The sequence below is a fragment of the Plectropomus leopardus genome, chromosome 12, assembly GCF_008729295.1.
Source record: "Plectropomus leopardus isolate mb chromosome 12, YSFRI_Pleo_2.0, whole genome shotgun sequence".
In the NCBI taxonomy this organism is placed as follows: domain Eukaryota; kingdom Metazoa; phylum Chordata; class Actinopteri; order Perciformes; family Serranidae; genus Plectropomus; species Plectropomus leopardus.
In genome coordinates, this window is record NC_056474.1 from 33,339,501 (window position 1) to 33,363,854 (window position 24,354).

Genomic DNA, 24,354 nt, shown 5'->3' on the forward strand with positions numbered 1-24,354 from the left:
GTTGCTAATAAGCTAAGCTACTATGAGAGGAGCGCTGTTCACTTCGAGCACTCGACTCGGGTAACTTGTGTGAATGAGCCACTAAGTCGGAGTCAATGGGTACACCCGGCCGCGTTCGGCTGTCATCACTTCAACGCATGCTCTATGGGCCAGTAGATCCGGATATTTTACACTTTTCTAAACCCGCAAAAAGAGTTTTCTCAGTCCACTCATTGATGTATTTTAAGGAAGTCTGGATACAGCCGTGGGGACGGGGCCTCATTCATTCCTATGAGAGCTGCTCAGTGGCGCATGAAGCAGAGAAAACTCTTTTTCCTGGTTTAGAAAAGTGTAAAATACCCGGATCTACTGGCCCATAGAGCATGCGTAGAAGTGATTAACGACAGCCGAACGCGGCCGAGTGTACCCGAACATTGACTCACTGGCTCGCTCACACAGATGACCTGAGTGCTCAAAGCGAACAGCGCCGGTGCATGAGCATTGCTCTCATAGTAGCTTAGCTTATTAGCAACAGCAGCTAATCGGCGGTATAACGACAGCGCTGTCGGTTTTAATATTATGTGATTATCATGATGAATTGTGATTAAAAAATGATGAATTACAGCAAAAATATCCATTACTACAGCTGGTAAGAAGCCTGTGCTGTGTCAGAAACTCTTAGAGTTACATGCGCGTTCATGCGTTAGAGTCCTGGGGGTCAGATGCGCATTCATTTTATGTCTGGAGAAAGACCGAATTCCAAATCTTTATCCGGAAAATAGCGCATTTTACGTCTTTAGGACTGAATGTTTTTAATAATGGCTATATAAAAATGCATTCTGAAAAGTCAACATGTCTCAAAAAAACTCATACAGTGATTTAAGGAGGTCTCTTTCCCAATGTTAACAAATGGGGAAAGGTCTTTCTGGGCCAGTGTGCATCATGTGACGCTGTAGTTCCACTTTTGACCACTATGTAAATTTTGCTTCAGAGGGTGGCACACTTCCTGGGGGCTTGGTGCCACTGAGCAGCTTTCATAGGAATGAATGAGTTCCCGCCCCCAATGCTGTATCCAGATTTATAATAGATCCATGCTCCACAGCCCCTCCACTGCAGAGGAGGCTGTCATGAACACGCAGGCTCGTAACTCGGCAACCGATGCGGCCAAGGAGACAACATGGCGAATACACCGGTAAGAGCGAAAACACAAACAATAAAGCTATAAATAGCGTGTTTTAATATAACTGTTGCTGACTATATTTTACCTAGAGATATGGTCTTCATTACGTTCTGCGTATTTATAAATAAGCAGTCTGTGTGATGCCTGTAACGTTGCAGTGTTTCTATGTTAGCATTAGCTGTACATTGAACTGTTTAGCTAACGTTACGTATCACATTAGCTTCTACAGCCAGATAGAATGTTTGTTTGTAAATCAGCAGCTTATTTACATTTGTTGCTTTACGAGCCCGTTGACATGTAGTCTGTGTTGATACAGGTATTTTGAGAGTGTGACGCGGGAACCTGCGGAGGAAATCACCCCCACAACTGATACTATGAGCAGACAGGTGGGGAGAGGAGGGAGCCGGGGCGTCCTGTGGACCAAACACAGAGGACCTTGGCCTTTGCAGGAGGGAGCCTTATGCCTGAGGAAGGGGTCTGTAGCCGACCTTCCAGATGCAGGAGGTCAGCGGACAGTCCTGTCATGTTACATGGCAGTGTGGGTCCCTCACAAGTGGCCAAACTAGGCTAATGTAGCTGGTCAACTCTTTACTGAATTCCAGATCCTTACGAACAATACTACTGCTGTTACCCTTGTTACAAGTAAATACTTTAGGTACTGTACTGTAAATAGATTGTTTCAGTCAGCTCTTATATCTCCAAATTGTTTTAAAATGTATTAGACTTTGCCATTATATAAATAAATTTGTTAAAAAAGTAACTTGTTTGTACTTGCATAAATCAAACACATTACAGTATTCTATTATCAGTATACTTCTTGAATCAATTTTAAACAATATAAAGACCTGCATTTTTAGCATTGAGATTCACAGTCAATATCTGAGAAGCTTATGTAAACATAAATAATAACATTTTACATATATTTTCAGTTTTATTTGGTAGATGACTGAAATACAAGGTAAGTGGGTAGGATACAGGAGTATGTGACACATTTTTGGTTGGAATAGAGTCATAAATACCTAACTTATCCCCAAGGGAAAAATTGTAACATTTTATAATTTGCTCTCATACTATACATAGGCAAAGATAATAATAAATCTAAGAGTTAAAAAAAAGTATTCAAAAGTGTGTGCATTATACTACAATAAAATGAATGAAATACAAAGTAAGATTATATACAAATATGTGAATCATGCTACAAAGTGTGTTAAATATATACAAAACTGTAATATGTTGAAATAATATATCAGTTAAAACATAATGCTGGAGGATTTGTTCCCTGATACAAAGGCCAGTCTTTCTCTCAGTGGTGACGTCTGGCCTGTGGAAACAGCAAAAACTATTTAGATGTGTGATCTGACAGTTTTTTCACCTCCAGATGTACTTTGACATTTCACCATGTGACGGTGATGGTAACACAACTACAGCTGTGGCAGGCACAACATTATTGCCCAACAACCACGGCCTGTGCGTTGACAGATACATAATCAGGAGATGGATAAATTGTTTTGCTTTGGAAACATATGTACAGTTTCTATTAGACAAAAAGAAAATGATAGTTTGTGCTTTTAGCGCTACAGGTGTTGATAACAGAAACTGTGGTAAACATAGAGCTAACTACGCAGTAGAACAGTGGTGATGACAAATTTATAACGTGAGACTTTACATAGCGATATCGGTGATAAACCCAAACTGACTACACTGTTTTGATAACTTCATAAATATATTTTTAGCCACAATGAATAAATGCCAACCAGCCTAAGCATTGGAAACAAGCTAACATTAGCTCCGGTGATTACCCTTGTTTTATTTTGGGCGCAGTTGAATTATTTCCTTTAAGCTTGTTTTTCGTCTTCGGTCTGCTTCTGTGCTTGTGTGTTCGCCGTGTATGCTGCTGTCACCAGAAAAATAAGCAGCTTTTTCATTGCTGGTGGTTGTCTTTTGTCTTTGTCTTTTTCATTTTCCTTCCGAGGCCGTGAGTTGAGGGTAGTGAGCTTGGCTGACACTGAGTAGAGCCTCCTCCTGGCCTCCTACCACGCGTGGTGATCCCAATAACAGCACCAGGAGGATCCAGAAGGACCTGATTTTTTCACAGATCATCTGTCTTACGTACTCATCTCAGATTATTTTGTCACTTTAAAAAAATGTGAAAAAAGTTATTTTGACAAATGTTACTATCTTAATCTTTAAGAAATATCAGAAGAACAAAAATAAGTATGACGGATAACATATAGTGACCGCTGCACTACTACCTGTGGGGCCACTATTTAGTGTGTACTAATGTGTATTCGTGTGACGCAACACATCATTGCATGAAAGAAAAGAGAGAAAACTCAAAAACTAGCAGGTTTAATTAAAATGAAAAATAAATGAAAACTTTGCTGAAGTATAAACAGTGGTTTTCCACATGGCTCATCAGTTAAAATGAGTACGTATGTACTTTCAATGTTCTAGTCTTGTAATAAATGGAAGCACTCTGTCCTTAAGTGTTTTAACCTCCTTGAGGCTCGATTACACGTCAGGAGTGTATTTATAAACTAATCTGTGTCTTCAGAGTGCAGACACCTGTTCACCAAAATCTCCGTTAACAGGAGTTTGGTATATTTACCAATTCACAAACAATTTGTTTTGGCAAATATGCCATTTATTATTTTATTTATTATTATGCATTTTTTATTTGAGAATTGTCATTAAATTAAACACATGCAATGTAGAGAGACTCATCATCTTTCCCCAACCCCACCTGCCCAGTGAGAGTGTAAGGTAGAGAGAGAGAGGGAGAGAGATGAGCTCAAGTTGCATATTGACACTAGTATGCATGGGTCCCGATTTATAATAGATCCATGATGGTTCCATGGGACGTCACTGTGCCATAGTGCCATTTTTGTGACTGGTCACAACTGCACACCATAGCTGCAAATAAGATGAAGATAACAGAGGTATGACGAAAAAGAAATCGAAATGAAAAAATAAAGTTCATACAATATACCCTGAATATTTTGCACTGTTGGCTGTACCAAAAGTCTTCAGAGAAACCCCAAACTATAATTTTATTCCATCCTAAAGCAACTAGATGGCAAAATAAACAAACAGAAAGCAGTAACTTTTTAACAAATAAATAGTGGTGAATAAACTTAAGCCCTATTCACACAGGACAAGTATTACGTGGGGACCTCCAGTAATTAGTAATATTTGCGGAGGACGTTTGTGAATCAGCCTTGTCTGTAATTTGTGAAGTAAAAATTTCATGGCAAATTAACTTCCATATATTGACAAACACAGAGGTCATGGAATAATATTAGTCCTGTGCATATCAGCATCTCAATGATCCGCTGGTGATTTGGAGTTGGTTTGTTTTTTTTGTTTTTTGTTTTCCCTCCGTGGTGTGCACACCCCAGTGACTGGACCAGGTGCTTGGTGCTGCTCCTTGTCGCTGCGCTGGCCTCCCTTGATGGTTAGGGATAGGCACTGTTGCTTACATCTTTGGGGGAAAAGGGGTGCTACGAAACAGTCAAGGCATTAAAAAAAGTAAGCACTGAGGAGGGACTTTTTAATTTTGGATTAGGTGAGGGACATACAACTTGATATAAGTAATATTTTATATTTATTTAAAATAAAATAGTCGTCACACCCCAGCCACCCCCCTCCTCTGATAAATAAAGTACAGTGCCACAACACTGGCATGGAAGCTAAGTGAAAACATATTTTAGCCACCTAAAATATCAATATCAGTTAAAGTTTAAACTTAATTGAATATTTGCTCCTCTTTGCCTTCCACAATAGGCTACTGAATGGCAGCTCTGCTGTTCAGTGGAGTAAAATGACTGTTTTTCTTACTGGAGTCTGGTGTTTGTAATGTAACAACTTTAAATCCCTGTTGGTAAAGCAAGGTGAAGCAATGAAAATATTCTAAATATAGCATACACCTAAACTGACATTGATAATTTTAGATGGCTCAAAACTAATCAGTGAAGGCAGAGTTTGCCCAGTGCTGTTTGATCATATGTATTTGATGTGGCGGTTTTTATTGTAAATAAAAACAGTAATGATTGTGATGCGGTCTATATCATGGACTGTTTAAATAAAATCGATTTCTTACATTTTGCGGAAAGGGAGCATATCTCCACCTGCCATGGCGTAGTAGACATATTTAGTCAATAAAGTGATTCTCCCTGCTGCTTGTACACTGGGACAGGGACAGTAACCTAGACATTAGCTCAACTTACTGTGCGTACTTACATACTGAGTTATCAGTAAATTTGAGTAAAATACAGACATCTCTTATCCTGTGCAAATGTGCCGCATGATAAAGAGACGTGGGGGGTAATTTCTAAATTGCATGAGGTCCCCAGGTAATAGTAGTCCTGTGCGAATAGAGCTCTGTCTCACTTTGATACGCTGTGTTTGCAGTCATGGCAGTCAGGGTGAGTGACAGAGAAGACTGACTGTGCAGAGCAATGAAATTCTAACACACACATGCCCTGGACATTTTGTACTGTGTTTTAGTGTTTTAATGTTAATTCATTTGTGTTGTGTTTTGTTTATAGTGCTGCTGAAGAGTTGCCCAGCTAACTTATGTTGTTTTAAAATGACAAAACAGACCTTAGCTTAGCTTTGGTTTGGTTTAAAAAAAACCAAAAACTTATGAACAAGCCAACTGCAGGAAATGCAGATGACACAACAGCTATGTTTATGTTTTTTTTTTATTTCATGGGAATTTACTCTCCAAACGCCAGCAGCATGACGTGTTGCTGAGCATCCAATCCGTGCTGAGCGCTGCATGTTTGTGAAGTTTGTGATGTTTCTTGAAAGTTTAAAAATATTTAACTGTGGGTAAGAGGTTGCAGCCACTCGTCACTGTCACTTTTATACTCAAACCACCTGTACATCGCAGATCAACATCAATAATGGAGAAGAAATGAATACAGAGTCCACACAGAGGGCTGGGTCTGTCCTCTCTCCCTGTGTGCTTCATCCAGAGCCAGTGGGTCAGCCTACTCTGACTTGTGCTGGCATTTTTACTTCTGCAGCTATGCTGTTGATTTCTGTCACATTAAGTTAAGCATAATCTTAACAGACAGCTGATTAAATCACTGAAGTCAGGTCAAGTCAATTTATTTGACTATCCCACTGCCTATTAACCATGTTTTTATTGGTCAGCTCCCTGTCTGTCGGTGAGCAGCAGATTCCCCTTGCTCTCTACGATGGGCTGGGAAATAAATCAATAAACACTGGTGATATCCTACTGTGGTGCTGACATAAAAACTAGTAAATATCTGCTGTCAGACAGCCTGGCATTAAAGGACTGTGAATGGTCCAAAGTGCTGAAATTTCTGTTTATGTCCTTGGCTCTTAAAGTCTTATGTTGCTTACACTAAATATTTTCAGGACGATTTATGAGGATAAGTCAAGTCAATTTTATTTATAAACCCCATTATCACAACTTACACTCTACACTTTCCAGCATACGACATCCTTCTGTCCTTAGACCCTTATAGCAGGCAAGGAGAAAACTGGTAGAAACCTCAGGAAGAAGTCTAAGGCCAGAGGTGTTGATGTTTTTGCTGTGAACTTGAAGTTCCTGGTCAACAAATGGAACGGTAGCAGAAAGTTTCACTGTTGCTTCAGCGCCTTTAGCTGTGAGGCCTCATCCACTGCCAGCTGGACCTAACAGCTCTCCAGTTCAGATATTCATAGTTTTACTGGTGCTCAATTGTTGTAAAGTATGTCCAAATAGTCGCAGTCTGGAGCCCCTTGTGTATGTATTATTTTGTATATATTATTTTATTTGCTGTTTGGCAAATGTCATATTTTGACAACACAAGTGACAACACTTCACTCATTCAGTGACAATGGTGCTTTACCGTCTGGGGGATGCACTGTGTTTTTCCCGTGATAATGCTACATTGTGATAATGTGGCAGTGCTAGTGATCGATGCTGTATTGACTCATATCGATGATGAGCCGGTCATGTTTTACTGTCCACAGAATGCAGCCTGTTTTTCTATATTTTCAACAGCAGCTGCCATTTTCACATATCACATATCATATCTGACTTTGGTGCTTTCTAAACTCAACACAAGATGCAACATTTGTATCATGTTTTGTACATAGACTATATATAAAGATACAGTCTGTGGTTTTGTAAATGAAGTTTTCAGATTCGGGATTTGACTTTCAGATACATTTTCAACATACATAAATATTACCACAATTAAAACCATATAACATCAAACATGCCTTTGCAATAGCAGTTTGTCAGAAACCACTCAGTTTCTCTGGGACCCACTCAAATGACAACTGGGTCCTGGCGACTCACTACATTGAAAACCTATGAACATCACTGCAGCTGCATTAATATGGTACATTGGTGATTTTGATGGCAATGAATCATACTGCAACAGAGTGTAGTGATACAGAGAACAGATTGCAGTCACCTCCTAGAGCCATATTTTAATGTTTGACCACATATGACTTCAGAAATGACCTTCTACGTCTGAGTTTCATGTCACATTCACATGAGTGAAACACTTGATATTAGACTCGGATTAGCGGACCAAGAAGAAATTGAAAAATAATGACAGCATCAGAGGTTCCCAGACTGGGGGTTGGGACACCTTCAAGGTGTTAAATTTGAGGGGTTGCAAGATTTTCACAGCATAGGGTAACCAAAAACAAAACTCAGTCTAGCTGTAATGTTAGAAAAACCATGAAATCCTTACAAATGAACATAATAAGTGAGATGCACGACAATAATATCCAGTCCAAAATTGCCTTGAGTGAATCAGCACCTCCATCTGAAGTGGCTACTTAGGTGGAAGATTCATGGCAAATAAACAGACACTGAGTGACTGTATTTACCAGGGACACCATAAAATGAATGCATTCACTTTAAAATACTGTAAAATTTTCACTGTGCTGAGTGAATCTCTCAGACAGGTTCTGTTCTGAGAAACTTGTCGAATACAGGCCACTGATTGTATTTTACTTCTTTGATATATATCAGTGTGTTGAGTTTGCCTCTGTGGAGAGTCTTGCTCCACTAGCAAGAGAGCTGCTTCGAGTTATGTTTGGCCAGCCAACAGACTTCCCAGTGTCTCAAGTTACTTCCATCTTTTAAAATAGCACGTTCTCACATACTGGAGCTGAAGCTGTCAGGGCCAGAGCTCTCCTAACCAGGCCACCAAACTCTTTTATCACCTAATGATGATCACTGCTGCTGCTTTTAGAATTACAACTGGTTCATGTTCAAACTGACTCAAGCACACTGAGACAAACATATATGTAGGTTCCGGCTGTGTTTTGTTGTTATTCAGGGATTTTCTGTTTCTCTGGCAAGCTCCAGAGATTGTAGGATTTCACAGAAGCACACATTGAAACAGGATGTAGAGCAGAAAGATCAAGTATATGATACCTTTATTGGAGTTTTCAGTGTAGTTTTTATTAGGTGCTGTCATTAAAACATGGTCACTGATGGATGCGCTGCAAGTCTAGTTAGACCATGTTTGCAGTATGCGGAGTGACCTGAAATCAGGTCTGGGATCTATTTTTTGCCACCATTATTGGATCTCTGTATCATTTGCCAATATCAATATTTAATTTGTTTAGATCTAAATACTTAACTTACTCAGTATTAAAACCAATCCATTATTATCACAATAACTGATTTTGGCCACTAGGGGGCATCAAAAACAGCTGTTAACAAAACTGACATATAATCACAGTTGATGTGGTAAATGTGTTAGCAAATAGTTACCAGTTTACACATCTAGCAGTGACAGAGCAACATGCTTATGTCCAAAGAGATTAAACCCTATTGTCTTTTTCTTTGACGTCTTCTTTTTTCTTTTTCAGAAATGTTTTCATCAATTCCCATGCTGCATTACATTGTACATTGTACACATAGGACAACAAATAAGCCATATAGATTAAAAAAAAAAAAGAAAGACATGTCCCTCTAAACTGTATGTCTGGTCTGGTCTGGACCAAATTTTCTGTGTATCAACATAGGAGCAACATAATTAAAAATTCTTTTGATATCTTATTGCGATATTGATATCTTATTGCGTTTTAAAGATACTGACTAATAAACTGTAGAGGGGGCATGGTTAAGCACATACATAGACCCATCCCCCTACTGTTGAGCCAATCATCACAAAACGTCTGGAATAGTTCACAGAAGAACCTTAAACAAACCCTGAAAGTTTCATTTAAAGCGACCACCAGGGAGTGCCAGAAATACAAAAAGTGTACATGGCACAACACAAATCTGATTTTCTAATCAGAAATTGTTTGTCCAGTCATTACAAAACTTGCAGAATATGTTAAATAATAATTCTGACCCACGTGTGTATAATTATTTTAAAATCATTCAATAGGGGACGCCACCAGTTCCAACCACTCCCTTTGGCTTTTTGCAAAATTTGGCCAAACATCGCTAAACTCGGTGGATATTTTTAACTTAGCCACTGAGGCCTGTCCCCAAAATGTTTCAGCTATTGACCAAAGAAAAGTGTAGCCCAGCAAAGATTTAGATGTAAATGAATAAGCATCTGTCTGGTTGTCATAAAATGTGTCATTAATCTTAAATGCAGGTGTCGTTCAGTATCAAAGGTCTTAAGCCTTCTCAGTTTTCAAGTTTTAAAGGTCCGTGCTGGCTTGAATCCTGGTATTGCCACATGCAGCTATATTTAAGGAGCTGTGTTTGTGTCCACCTCATGAACGTAGGTCTGTAGTAATGCACTGATTTATCTGCTGAACATCAGTATCGGCTGATATTCCTCTTGTTGACTGCCATGGACCCATCTATAAATAAGATGATGGCGTTAGCCAGTGGTTTTCTGTGTGTGCGGGCCAGAAAGCAGGGGCTTGAGAGACATGGCCACAAATTAAAAGTTAAGAAGCAGGTACAAGAAGAATACAGTGACTGTTTGGCAAATGGGCTCTGTGATGATATGGCTAATACAGCTCTCAGCAGCAAACGACAGGACGACAGGATTGGGGATGAACAGAGAACTTCTGCAGGAAGCTTTCGTGACAATATGACACAGTTAACTCACTACAGACGTAACAGAGGATTCATCCTGCTGTTTCCCTGATAAAGCTACATCATGAACAATGAATCAGTGTTAAAATCATCAGGAGGAGAACGAGTTAATGTTAGCTCCAAGCAGCCACTGGCAGCAGCTAACAGACCATAAAGGTACTTTAGTTACATTAGTTACATTATGATGTGTTCAGGCTCTATTCAGTAATACATACAGCTGTTTGAAGGAGAAATTTGATATTTTCACAGCGATATAAAATAGATATTAGCAAGGGAACTATGCTATATTTAATAAAGTCAAAAGTTTTAAAGATGTTTTTCATGACTTGGTGTCACAACAAAGGTTGTTTCATGCAGTGTGATTATTCGCTCAAGATAAGCCATTTATGATCAGGTTTTTGAGTATCCTTTTTAAAGGTTTGGGCATATAAACACCAAATTCCATTTTTGAGACAGCAGAATATGTGAGCTGGAGCACTTTGAAAGAGACTGAGATATATATGCAGAATATGAATAATGGGCTTACTCTTTGCTCATATAAACACCATATTCTGAGTATGATAATAACTATTATAAGCCTCATAAGATGATGGTGTAATGAAGGACTGAATTGCTTTAAAACAGCTCAGTTCTTTTTTATAGTGTAGATTTCTGTATTTCCCTGGCACAAATTAAGGAATAAATAACAACAGAAACTAATTTAACAACAGTATAAAAACAGCAGTATCAGCTATTGGCCAAGTTGTAATTTTTACATCAGTATGAACCCAGAATTGCAAAGTGCATTTCTGTTAGTGTCACTGTCTTTTATCTCTAATTTTGTTTTCCATCAACTCCTGAGATAAATATCTGTCCTTTTAGCTGTCAAATGCTCCGCTACATTCAGCACTTAGTTTCTTACTATGTCACAGTCAGTGTGCTGCAGGTTTTAGAGCATCTACATTCTCTACAAAAAGCTGCTGCTGAAAACCAGGGGCCAGATGCATAAACAATGTGTGCGCACAAAACCCATCAATATGCCTTTCCCCAAACATAAACTGGTATCTATAAAGGAGGAATGCTCAGTGTGAATGTGTGCACTTCACATATCATTCAGAGCAGCATTCAGGGCCGCTGCTGGCCATTTGGGTGCCCTGCTCACCATGACTTTACTGGCCTACATAAACACTTGAGAGGCCCCCACTTTCAACTGAGCATAGCCTATATGGGCACGCTTGCATGCTTCTTTACATCGTCAAAATAGTCCAAAATAATAAAACATTTTCGAACTTTTTCCAAAATCAGCAAGCACTGTCGCACTGTGACGCGTTTCAGCTTGTAGACTGGCTATTTTCACCGTTTGTCCTAGCATAGGTGTCTAGGGGCTTATTAATACTTCACATACCTGCAAGTGATGCCTGAGCCTCCTCTCGCAATTTCAGTTTTTTTCCTGTTCTCTGCTACTGACTCCTGTTGCCTTTTGGGGCCCATTTTTTTCCTCACTTGTTACCGGAGGGTGGGGATCATATCTCAAAGCAAACGCACGCTGCTGCAAGACCGGGCGGGGAGAAGGGGCCGCCTCTGCTCCTGAGTCCTGATACATCCATCTAATCCACGATGGCACGCAGTGACGCAGAGACTCGCGACTGTGACACATAATTATTTTGAGCAAATATGTATAGTATAGGCATACCTTATTGCCTGTGCTTCAGCTTAATGTAAAATGAAATAATTCATCTAAATGATGAATTACTTCATCCTGTAATTATTATGGTGATCGGCTTAGTTGGTGGCCCCTCGCCACTGTGCTGCCCAACACACAGTGAGTGGTGTGCATGTATGGAGCGGCGGCGCTGGCAGCATTCACACAGTTTCAGCTGAGATAGCTGCAAATGAGATGATCAAGAGATTAAATATACGTTGAGAGATGAAAAGCAATGTTTTAAGATTGTTTGCCAACTTCACTGATTGTTTTATTTCATTTTTTTGTAGGTTACAGACACATTAAAGCCACATTTATTAAGCCAATCTTGAATTATTTAGGAGATTTATTTCATCATTATTTTTATTTACATTAATCTCCCTGTTAGTGATCAGTTAATTTGATCATGTGGAGCATTTTGTAAAGACAGTCCACGTGAGCACTCTGAATGAATCATTGATCCTTCTGACATTATAATGTTTGAGATTTTATTGCAGCATTGACTTACAGAAATGTGATGAATTAGTGGTAGCGATGCTACAAATCTCCCCAGACATGTGTAATCACGGCTGTTCTGTTGGAGAACCTCACCGATGCAACACAGCCACTTGACTTTATTTCTTACTGGCAGATGAGAAATACAGTTTAAGGGCGATTTTATGCCTTTTTATGGCGATCTGTGGGTGTGGAAATGAGAAGGGGCCGCCTCTGCTCCTGAGTCCTGATACATCCATCTAATCCACGATGGCACGCAGTGACGCAGAGACTCGCGACTGTGACACATAATTATTTTGAGCAAATATGTATAGTATAGGCATACCTTATTGCCTGTGCTTCAGCTTAATGTAAAATGAAATAATTCATCTAAATGATGAATTACTTCATCCTGTAATTATTATGGTGATCGGCTTAGTTGGTGGCCCCTCGCCACTGTGCTGCCCAACACACAGTGAGTGGTGTGCATGTATGGAGCGGCGGCGCTGGCAGCATTCACACAGTTTCAGCTGAGATAGCTGCAAATGAGATGATCAAGAGATTAAATATACGTTGAGAGATGAAAAGCAATGTTTTAAGATTGTTTGCCAACTTCACTGATTGTTTTATTTCATTTTTTTGTAGGTTACAGACACATTAAAGCCACATTTATTAAGCCAATCTTGAATTATTTAGGAGATTTATTTCATCATTATTTTTATTTACATTAATCTCCCTGTTAGTGATCAGTTAATTTGATCATGTGGAGCATTTTGTAAAGACAGTCCACGTGAGCACTCTGAATGAATCATTGATCCTTCTGACATTATAATGTTTGAGATTTTATTGCAGCATTGACTTACAGAAATGTGATGAATTAGTGGTAGCGATGCTACAAATCTCCCCAGACATGTGTAATCACGGCTGTTCTGTTGGAGAACCTCACCGATGCAACACAGCCACTTGACTTTATTTCTTACTGGCAGATGAGAAATACAGTTTAAGGGCGATTTTATGCCTTTTTATGGCGATCTGTGGGTGTGGAAATGAGCCCTTGCGCCCAGTTGCTGGTAAAACAGGATCAGATGCACACTCAGCTGTATGAATCTGACATAAAAAAAGGCATATGCATATTTCTGCATCTGTGCGTAAGCAGGGAGCTCTGATGTTGCTCATCTTAATATGCCACACCCATCTCAGGTGGATGGATTATCTGAATACAATATCCAGCCAGCCACTGTTGCGACAAACATACGAGTTTGCATTACCTCACCCACCATAAGAGCATTTATTGGTCTGATGCATTTTGCTAGTTGTAGGTTTTCTACTTTTTGAGCAAAATCCAATGCCACAGTCCTTTTTATCTGCTATCTCTGGTTATGTAGCATCTGTTTCAAAAGCATTTGTGTCCTCTGTAAAGACAGCCTAGTTTTATGTGAGGACTCTCTTTTTAACAGTAAAATACTTCTTGAGGTAATAGTAGACAGTATGAGTGTGGGATGGATATCTCAGTTATATTAGTCTAGATATGACTAACCTCTGGTCACTACCAAACCATGTGAAGAAAAGTTGCAATGGTTTGGACAAAACTCTCACTATGTTTCATCTGTAGTGATCTCTGAGGTGTCAGATAAGACCTGTGAATGAATTTAGAGTGTATCATTTGATGGTTTGGGTTTCTACCTGACAGGGATATGTTTGACCACATGGTGTGCTAGTTCAGATCTAAGGAAGGTATTAATATCACTCATCCAGAGTCTGTTAAGTGGCAAAGATTTATGTCAGACTTTAGTTATATTTTTATAGAAACCAGAGAAAATTCCATTGTTATGCCTTCAATCCGGTGGTAGCCATGACCAGAGGTGTTATGTTTTTGAATTGTCCATCCGTCTGTCAATCTGTCTCGTTCTCGTAAATGTGATATCTCAAAAATGCGTTGGGGGAATTTCTTCACATTTAGCACAGATGTCCACCTGGACTCAAGAATGAAGTGATTAGAATATGGTGGTCACAGGTTAAAGGTCAAGGTCACTGTGGCCTTTACAGTCTCATTCTAGTGAACACCATATCTCAACAATGCCCAAGGGATTTTTTTTCCCCCAAATTTAGCATAATCATCCACTTGGACTTAAGGATGGACTGATTAGATTTTGATGGTCATCAGTCAAAGGTCAAGGTCATTGCAGGCTTGTCAGTCTTATTACTGCGAAGAAAATATCTCAAGAACACCTCGAGGGATTTTTTCAAAAGTTGTGTTTATACGGACTTAACGGTGAAGTTACTAGAATTTTAAAATGACAAATGATTAAATGTCTATCTGAGTAGGTGTTGGTGATTTTTCTACTGAGTGACTAATTGTGCAGGTCTAGTTATGTCAAAGTCATTGGTTATAAGATGTATTGAAAGCAAGTCTTGCATCATGCATTCTTATATTCTATAGATGCTTCTGTTCAATTATTTGTGTAATCAGTTAGTGACTGTGTTACTTATCCGTCTCTCTCTGTCAGATTATTTTATTTCTGTATTTTGCAGCTCAGTAACTGTCTGTCATCTGTCTCCCTCCCTCTGCTCTTGCTGTAGGTACATACCAGGGACAGTGGACCGGTGGGATGCGTCATGGATATGGTGTGCGTCAAAGTGTTCCGTATGGTATGGCCTCTGTCATCCGCTCACCTCTACGAACTTCCCTGTCTTCCCTCCGCAGTGAGCAGAGTAATGGTACTGTACTGCGTGACAGCCTGTCTGACAGCCCTGCCGGGACACGTGGTGGCTTTGTACTCAACTTCCACTCAGACGGGGAAGGCTCAGAAAAGAAGAAGGGTCTTTTTCGCCGTGGTTCCCTCTTTGGAAGCCTTCAGCGACTACGCAAATCAGACTCACGCTCGTCGATTTCCAGTAAACGCAGCTCAGCACACAGTGACACCACCATGAGCCGCATCAGTTCCAGTGACGCCAATTCAACCATCAGCTTTGGAGATGGAGACCTGGGCGATGACTACCTGCCACTGGAGGACAATGTGGATGCCACTACCACTGAGTCTTACATGGGTGAGTGGAAGAATGACAAGCGCAGCGGCTTTGGTGTCTCTGAGCGCTCCAACGGCATGAAGTACGAAGGCGAGTGGTTGAACAATAAGCGCCATGGCTACGGCTGCACCGTCTTTCCTGATGGCACCAAGGAAGAAGGGAAGTACAAGAACAACGTGCTGGCCCGGGGCATCAGGAAGCAGCTGATCCCGCTGAGGAACACCAAGACCAAGCAGAAGGTGGAGCGAGCCATGGAGGGAGCAGTGAGAGCAGCGGCCATTGCCAGAACCAAAGTAGAGATCGCCATCTCCAGGTAAAATCTTACATGTTCCATTATCTCAGAAACCTCCATGGCAGGACAACTGTCAAGCTTAGTTCAGCTGCAAGAATCCCAAAGACAGGTCAGTCCAGCAGCCTACCTTTTCTTTTGTCCCATGTTTTAGATGTTTTTCTAACAATGTAACCAAACATAAATGTACTTGTTTGATTTAGTTACAAAGAACGTAATAATAATAAGATTTTTAATCATGTCTCACCACGTTTACTGTCTTAAAAGGCCAGTAGATCATTTGATATAGGCCAGCCTGTTTCAGTTAATCCTAATTTTATTCATCATCACCCTCGTTTTAAAGATTTTAGACTATAGGCTACGATATGGCGACACCCCATGGACAACATGCCCCATTTACCATCATGCCTTGTGATGGACTGAGTAGATTGTGGTTTGCACTTAAGTTTGCTGTTTTATGTTCCAAAACACAAATGTCACTTTTTGTTAGTGTTCATAGTTTGTCTATTCAGAACATGGTGGTTGATACAGAGTATTGTAATCTTTGTGTTACTTTATAACTTACACCATGAGTGAGATGGTGTAAGTCTCAGCACTATAATACCTGGATGTACTTCAAGACACTATATGTGGTTTTGCAGGCAAAGATATTCAGATATAACTTAGCAACATTTCATTTAGTTTTGTGAATACAGTAAATGTAGTGTTTATATATGTGGGTTCTCCTAAATAATCCCACACAATCATTATAAAGACATTCAAAATTATCTAGTCTACTGATAATGCAGTCATAGTTTTAAGTCTAAGTGACTTCATTTTTCATCAAATAGCATAGACTGTATATAAAGATGGATGACACACCCCAACTTAGCCCTGCTATGCTGAAGTGAGGTTAAAATATCCAAGAAGATACAGGCGTTGCTATGTTGCGAGCGTGATGTCATTTAGAGCTGGAGTCTGCTATATTCGATGTGGGGGAGTTCTCACCGAAACACCTGTCCAACCAATCACTAGCAGCTTCATTGAATGAGAGTGCACATATTCGCTGTTAAAGCTGTCAGTTATGAATAAAAACAAACACATGAATAAACATCAGGGCGATGACAACTACCTTCAGTGACAGAAACCATCTTTGGTTCATGGAGGGGCAGGCTTTATGAGCTATACTTCAGTCAGACACCAGGGGGCAATCAAGATTGAGAAGCCTCACTTGGCAGGAGCTGTCATGTTGTCCATATTTATATACAGTCTATGTCAAATACAAATCAAAAAATCTGACGGAAAATTCAAGTCTTCAGCTGCAAAAAAATGCAATTTAGGAAAAATTTAATCGCTGTGAAGTCGGCCCATTACAACATTTAATAATCAATAGTTTAAACTGCATGGTTGAGGAGTAAAAATCAAACCCTACACTCTACATTAGTACTCATGGCATGCTTATCTTATCTAATCAGATTACCTTTTCAGAACTAACTATTGTATAATCATCCATCACAGTTTAACAAATAGACTTCCTTTTTTACTTTGAACTGTGCATTCCACAGTTGTGTGTACAACTCAAGAATCAGTCTCTGCACTGCTCATTCACTGCATTTTTCAGCAGTTGTCAATGTCACTGAATCTTAGACAAAGAATGCTTTAGAAAACAGTGGAGTAAGTAAAGCTTTTGCATCATTTTCCTACACAAGTGTGTTTACATGGACAAGATTAATTCATTTATAAATGGGTTTTTGGAGTATCCTGTTTATGTGTTTAAGCATGTAAACACCACATTCCATTAATGAGAAAGCTGAATATTCTAGCTGGAACACTCTGAAAGAAACTGGGGAATATAAATAACTTGTTTACTCTGTGCATGCAAACACCATATCCTGAATATGATCAGAACTAGGATCATAAACAGGCTATTTATGTCCATGTAACCACACTCAGTGCTGCAACCTGCAGCCTGAAAAAGAAGGTGAACACTATCACATACAGAGAGAAGAGAGGCGAAGAGAGAAGAATTATTTATTGGAATGTGAACATTGTACCGTGAAATTATTCTCTGCATTTAACCCATCCTTGTGGAGCAGTGAGAAGCAGCGTGCTGCGCTTGGGTACTGGCGTCATATCCTCTGCCAGCGCACTTGTCAGGAGTGCTGACAGGTGTATTAACCTAATGTACATGTTTTGATGGTGGAAACGGGGAGGACATGCAAACTGCACACTGAAAGGTCTGGGTCGGCCAGGGCTCAAACCCGGGACATTCTTGCCTTAACGCAACAGTGCTAACCACAGAGGAAGCAGAGACACAGAGGCACTTCCTCTTCCTCTCTGACAAATATAATAATATCAGAGTGGGATAATGAGATGTTCGTTTTGCTAAACCCAAACTTCAAAGAGAGAAATGACAATGAAAAGCAGCAGATTGATTAGGAGAGGGACATGCAGCATCCCTGAGCTGCACAGTGTGTGACTACATGTCCCAAACTGAGGGACATATATGTATCTCAGCATAACATTGGGCCTTGTGCAGCAACATTCTCTTAAATTTCTCTATATTTTCTCTTAATTTTCTGGTAAGAGAAAATATAACAGAAGTCAACTCCAAATGCACCAAATGTTCATGACCATCCAAATCTGCTCTGACCAGCTGTGCTCGATGTTGAATCCCATTGATCATCACCTATTAGCACAGGTAACGCCCCTAAACACCATATAAGGGCAGGTTTTGTGCCATGTGCAAAGACTGACACATGAACAAGACTGGAGAGATGACACCAAAAAAGCTGTAATAGAAGGAACTTCTGCAGTCGTGAAACTGATGAAGGCCAGCTGTTAAATAAACACAAAGTAAATGTGATTTCAGGGATTTTCAGGGATTTCAAGTATTAAAAGTAAAAGTACACATGCAAAAAGGTTTAAATAAATGTAATAAATCATGCATTCAGTATACGTATATGAGATCTGCAACCATGGAATCTTTTGGCATGAAAAATAATTTAAACAATTAAATAAATAGTTGCCAATTAATTTTCTAATTAATGGACTGCTACACTTGTATATTTTCCTTTTTTTGTGAGCACAAATCTTAATTTGAAGAGTAGTTACCTAATAATAGTAGTGGAGTAAAAAGTACCCTCTGAAGTGTAGTGGAGTAGACATCGAAAGTGGCATGAGATTAAAATACTCAAGTAACAGAGGAGTAACCCCTAATATGTACTTAAGAACATTACCTGAGTAAATGTACTTAGCGACATTCCAGCACTGGCCGCAGAGTGATGCACAGTAACTGAAATACAGTAATTAGGATCAATGCACCAAGTATGGTAGCCCTGAAATTTACTAACCCAGTAATTATAATTACTCTAAAACATAATATAAATTTGATTAGATGATAGAAATTCATTTTTTAAAATATTCCTCAAACATAAAACTTATGTTTCCTTGAGTTGGACAACAATTTGTGGCCTGTGAGAACAAAACAATTTCTCACTTCTTGGTAAAGTGCTCTGGACCGCTTGAAATGAGAACTTATCCTGGATACGAGCGATTTGATTATTTGTGTTGTGTATTTTGGTATTTTGTCTAAATATTAATTTAATTGGTTCCTTGGTGTTTTGGAGAGAGACAGAGAGAGAGAGAGAGAGAGAGAGAGAGAGACTCTGAAAAACAAATTCACATTAGGAAATAACAAAATATAACATACAAAACAATATACATATTTAGGTTTGAACATCAGTTCCACTGGAAACTTTAGAATGGCTGTGTCTCAAAATCCTAAATACAGTAATAGACCCAATAATATATGGCCATGAAGTGTGGGGTCCACTTACCAGCCACCACCTCCCAAAATGGGAAAAACTGCCACTAGTAGCCCTGCATGCAGAATTGTGTAAAAGAATGCTCAGAGTTCACAGACACACTACCAAAACTTGGTCAATCAAATATTGGAATGAAATCACTAAATCACAAAGTTAATCTGAATTTTATTTGACCCTAAACAGAGAATACGTGCTGGCAGAATACCTGGCCACTGTGACAGATATAAAACAAAGAAAAATGTTGAAATTGTACAGACTGAGTGGACAGTGTGTTCACTCTGTCATCAAAGAGAAGTAGAGACTGAATCTCACTTCCTACTACACTGAAAAATACAACGCTTTAAGAGAACCTCCTGGGTTTATCCATTTTCCAAATCTTCAGAAACTGCCATATATATGTGGGGAGAAAAGGTGGTGTGAAGTTTTAGCTGCAAAATATGTGGAATATTGTCATAAACGAAGAAAAACAAGCTCTACAATAAATGTTTTAATGTGATTAAGACAGGATTTATATAGTATGTGTCTAAAATATATTTCTATAATGTAATGTATTTTTGCTTTGGCAACAATGTAACGTAAACATTCATGCCAGTAAAGCTGATTTGAATTTGAAATTGAGAGGTACAGACTGGAACACTGAATTGGCCTTCAAGGAATGGCACTAAACTGGTTTAAATCATACTTGTCAGATTGCTCCCAGTTTTTTCATATTAATGATCAATCCTTCTTACATACTAAGGTCTGCTTTGGAGTGCCACAAGGTTCTGTGGTTGGACCAATCCTTTTCACTTTATTAATGCTTTCCCTAGTCAACATCATTAAAAATCACTCTGTAAATTGAAACCAGATGAAACTGATCAGTTATCTAGACTACAAGTATGCTGCATCTTTTGCCTCCCATATAAAACAAACTTCAAGGACAGCTTTCTCATGCATAACATTGCAAAAATTAGACATATCTTGTCACAAACAGACGCCAAAACATGTCTGTGAAAAGTGTCTGCCTCCCTGACCGAACCTGGAATTTGTTTCCATAAAAGAGGAGTGTGGTAACTGAAAGTTCTGGCTCCCATCTTACATTTGGAGACTTTGGGAACCACAAGTAACCCTGCGTTTCCAGAGCGCAGTGATCTTGAGGATTGATAGGGAACTATGAGCTGTGACAGATAGGACGGAGCCTGTCCATTCAGCGCTTTGTAGGTAAGGAGGAGGATTTTAAATGAATTCTAGTATTTTACAGGGAGCCAGTGCGAAGAAGCTAAAACAGGAGAAATATGATCCTTTTTCTTAGTTCCCCTTAGTACACGTGCAGCAGCGTTCTGCACCAGTTGGAGAGACTTCAGAGATTTGCTGGGGCAACAGAATAATAGGGAGTTACAGTAATCCAGCCTAAAAGTAACAAATGTGTGCACTAATTTTTCGGCATCTCTTGGAGACAGGATATGTATAATTTTTGCAATGTTATGCAAGTGTTTGTGCAAAAGTGGACATTTATTTTACCTGTGTGTGTGTGTGTGTGTGCGTGTACGTCAGAAGTTGTGGTTGTCTAAATAAGGCCAAGGAGGACGATGTATAAACAGCTGCCGCCGCCACCCCCCAAAAACAGCTACACTACACAACACTGCACACGCACACACGCACATACACACAATAGCATACAGTACTGTGCTGTATCTGCTTTGGTCAGTGTGGAGAAAGGGTTCCTTTAAAGTGGAGCTTCCCTGGTTTAGTTTTTGGGTTGAAAGATTGAGTGAGTGTAATCAGTTGCAGATATCTGGTTGCTTTGATCAGTTTAATGGATGCAGATCTTTTGGTTTGGGTGCTGGCACTGCAAACTAGTGAAATGCCTTGGGCCCAATGAAACTGTTCAGTGCTTAGTGTTATCAATCCACGAGAGCTTAAAGCCATAGCTGAAACAATTCTGTGGGGAACACCAAGTTTGTTTCAAATGACAGAAATCACTGATGGAAAAAATTTGCTTCTTTTAAACTTTTGTTTAATATGGAACTACAGTATGGTGTGGGGACATGAGTCATTGTAGCAGCAAGAGCTGATTGACTGTGCAAGTTAAAAGTAAATGAGACTTGGTCAAAAAATAGTATGTGGTTGGACTGTTTATGGAATGCTAGAGGACTTTTAATTTGAAAGGACTTTTAGTTTGAAACAGAAAGTGGCCTGCATTCAACAAGTCATAGGCTTTTGTTCAGCTTGACCTTTGCTTACAGCGCTGGCCCTGTTTTTGCAGCCTGGCCCCAATATATTAAAAGAAACCCTGTTGAAATGAAGAACAGGGCGCTGAGACACAGAAACACAGCTGAGAGGAGCGGCTTCCTCTGGAGCTCTACACACTGATAGAGCTTTTTTTGCTCCATTCAACGCAACCATGCTCTTACATCTTCAGCTCCTGCTGAGGATGAATGTCCCAGCGTGACTATTAGAGCCAAACTCTGCTGACAAAGTCAGTTTGTAAAACATCCTAGCTGCCTTTATTAGGCCCAATGTTACCAAAAGAATCATTTTGTCATTGTGGCAGCACCTGCTAGGGCATTTTAACATGTAATATTGACTTCAGTGTCACATAACCACCACTTGTGGTGGCGGCACCTGTCCTGGCATTGTAACATGTCAATAATATTTAAAGAAGGGCTTGTGTCATAGACCTAGCTGATTCTCAAATAAACTGATGAGGTAATCCTCTTTCTCCTCTGTCCAAAACTGCCATTTCCACCGCAGCTGCACTCTAAGAAATGAAATTTTAGATTTACTTAATTTACTTATGTCAACTGGTCCCACGAAACTGAATTGAGTAACTGGGAAACAGACCAGACAATTTGTTATTACTACATGCTCTGAAGTAAATCTGACCAAACTGTCTCATGTAAATTAAGAGTAACTGAATGATGTAGCATTTAACTGACACACTTAAGTTGATTTTACTTAAATTTACTATTACTAATTACCAATACTACGCTGTTATATTGTATTGAAGTTGTCGGATTTTGTTGATTGTACTTAATTTGACTGAATTCTATTCACCCAACTTTAATTTAACAATTTCGCGTCACAGTGAAAAATGTGCTGAACACCTTTAGTAAACATGTCTCTATTTGTTTGTTCAAACAATCTTATCATTTTACAATTCAATTATAAAGTCAGACTTAAAATCATTGTGTAAAATTACAGTTAAACCCAACCATCTAAGGAGTACTCAACTTTTGTGAAAACTACCTCAAAAAAGGAAGTCAACTGATATGATTTAGGTTAAGTTGGGTGAGGGGACTGGAGTGTGGAATATATATATATATATATATATATATATATATATATATATATATATATATATATATATATATATATACAAATGTTTTTAGTTTTGTGAACATTTGTTTTTACAGTGCAGAAAACATCTGTTGGACCCTTAAATTAAGAAATGTATTAGACATGCATTAAATTTGGTTGTATATCTGCATTATGTATAACAAAACAGTATAATACAGTTGCAAATAATGTAACAATCCACAATGCATCCAAATTGACAAATTCACCTTTTTTTATATTCAAAGTAGTTATCAGCCTACTATTTTTAGCAGCAGAAGTAAAGAACCCTGTTGAAAATTCAACTTGGCATATTTATCTAAACCACACTGTATGTTAAGTAAATAAAAAAAGTTATTATCCAAAAAGAAAACATTTGTCAGATCTTGCAGTGCTACTCTTGATTGCTTTTGTGTCACTTGGAAATAAGTAGGTTAGAGCACACTTCTTGTCTGGTGATAGGGCTGGGACACTAGGACAAGGAGGTGCCAAACACCACTAAGCAGACCTTGCTATGCCGTGAGAGAGCAAACACAGCCATAGCTGCATGACAAACACACCTCATTAAATAACTATTACGAACATGGTGAACATGTTAACAAATTTCTTTCAACTGTAAAATGTTCTGATCTGTTTGACACAGCTTGATAAACAAAACAACTTTAGCCCATCCACAAGGGCTCTGATTGGCTGTTTTTTAACTGACGAAACAACCAATTACAGAGCACTTACAAAAGTTTAGTCTTGGGCATTATTAATAATAATAATATTAATATTTATTGGCGCCTTTCTGGACACTCAAGGTCACCTTACATCATAACAAAAAAACAAACACAGAGTTTAAGAAACCAATAAGGATACCAGTAAAATACAATTTAAAAAGATTTAGGAGAAAAGAAAGAAAGAGAGGAAAATGGACAACTGTGGTGGTCAGATGGAGTACGCTAGTCTAAACAGATGAGTTTTGAGTTTGGATTTAAAATGTGGAAGTGAATCAGTATTACAGAGGTCAGGTGGAAGAGAGTTCCAGAGCTGGGAAGCAGAGCGGCTGAATGCTCTGCTCCCCATGGTAACAAGGCAAGCAGGGGGGACAGTGAGATGGATGGAGGAGGAGGATCTGAGGGTGCGGACGGTTGTGGCAATATGGAGGTCAGAGATATATGAAGGGGCAAGGTTGTGTTTGGCTTTAAAGGTGAGGAGAAGTATTTTGTAGTTGATACGGTGTGTGATGGGGAGCCAGTGGACCTGTTGTAGAATGGGTGTGATGTAGTGGATGGAGGGGGTGCGTGCGATGATATGGGCAGCTGAATTTTGAACTAGTAGTAATTTATGGAGAGTTTTGTGTTGGGGGGCATTCAGAAGAGAGTTGGAATAGTCTAAGCTGGAGGTGACAAGGCTGTGAACAAGAATGGCAGTGGTGTGGGTAGTGAGGGAAGGACAGAGACGATTAATATTACGTAAGTGGAAATAGGCGGACCAAGTGACATGGTTAATATGGGAGGTGAAGGAGAGGGTGCTGTCGAGGATCACACTCAGACTCTTTACCTGAAGGGAGGG

At 39.3% G+C, this 24,354-nt stretch overlaps 1 protein-coding gene across 1 annotated transcript in view; it reads left to right on the forward strand.

The window, feature by feature from the left end:
• The window catches only part of LOC121951734 (junctophilin-1-like), a 65,528-nt gene that overhangs the window by 7,783 nt on the left and 33,391 nt on the right, over window positions 1-24,354 (forward strand). Inside the window, exon 2 of the mRNA XM_042498186.1 lies at window positions 14,941-15,700. Within this exon, the coding sequence (XP_042354120.1) occupies window positions 14,941-15,700 (760 nt within the window). The remainder of the gene's footprint in view (window positions 1-14,940; window positions 15,701-24,354) is intronic.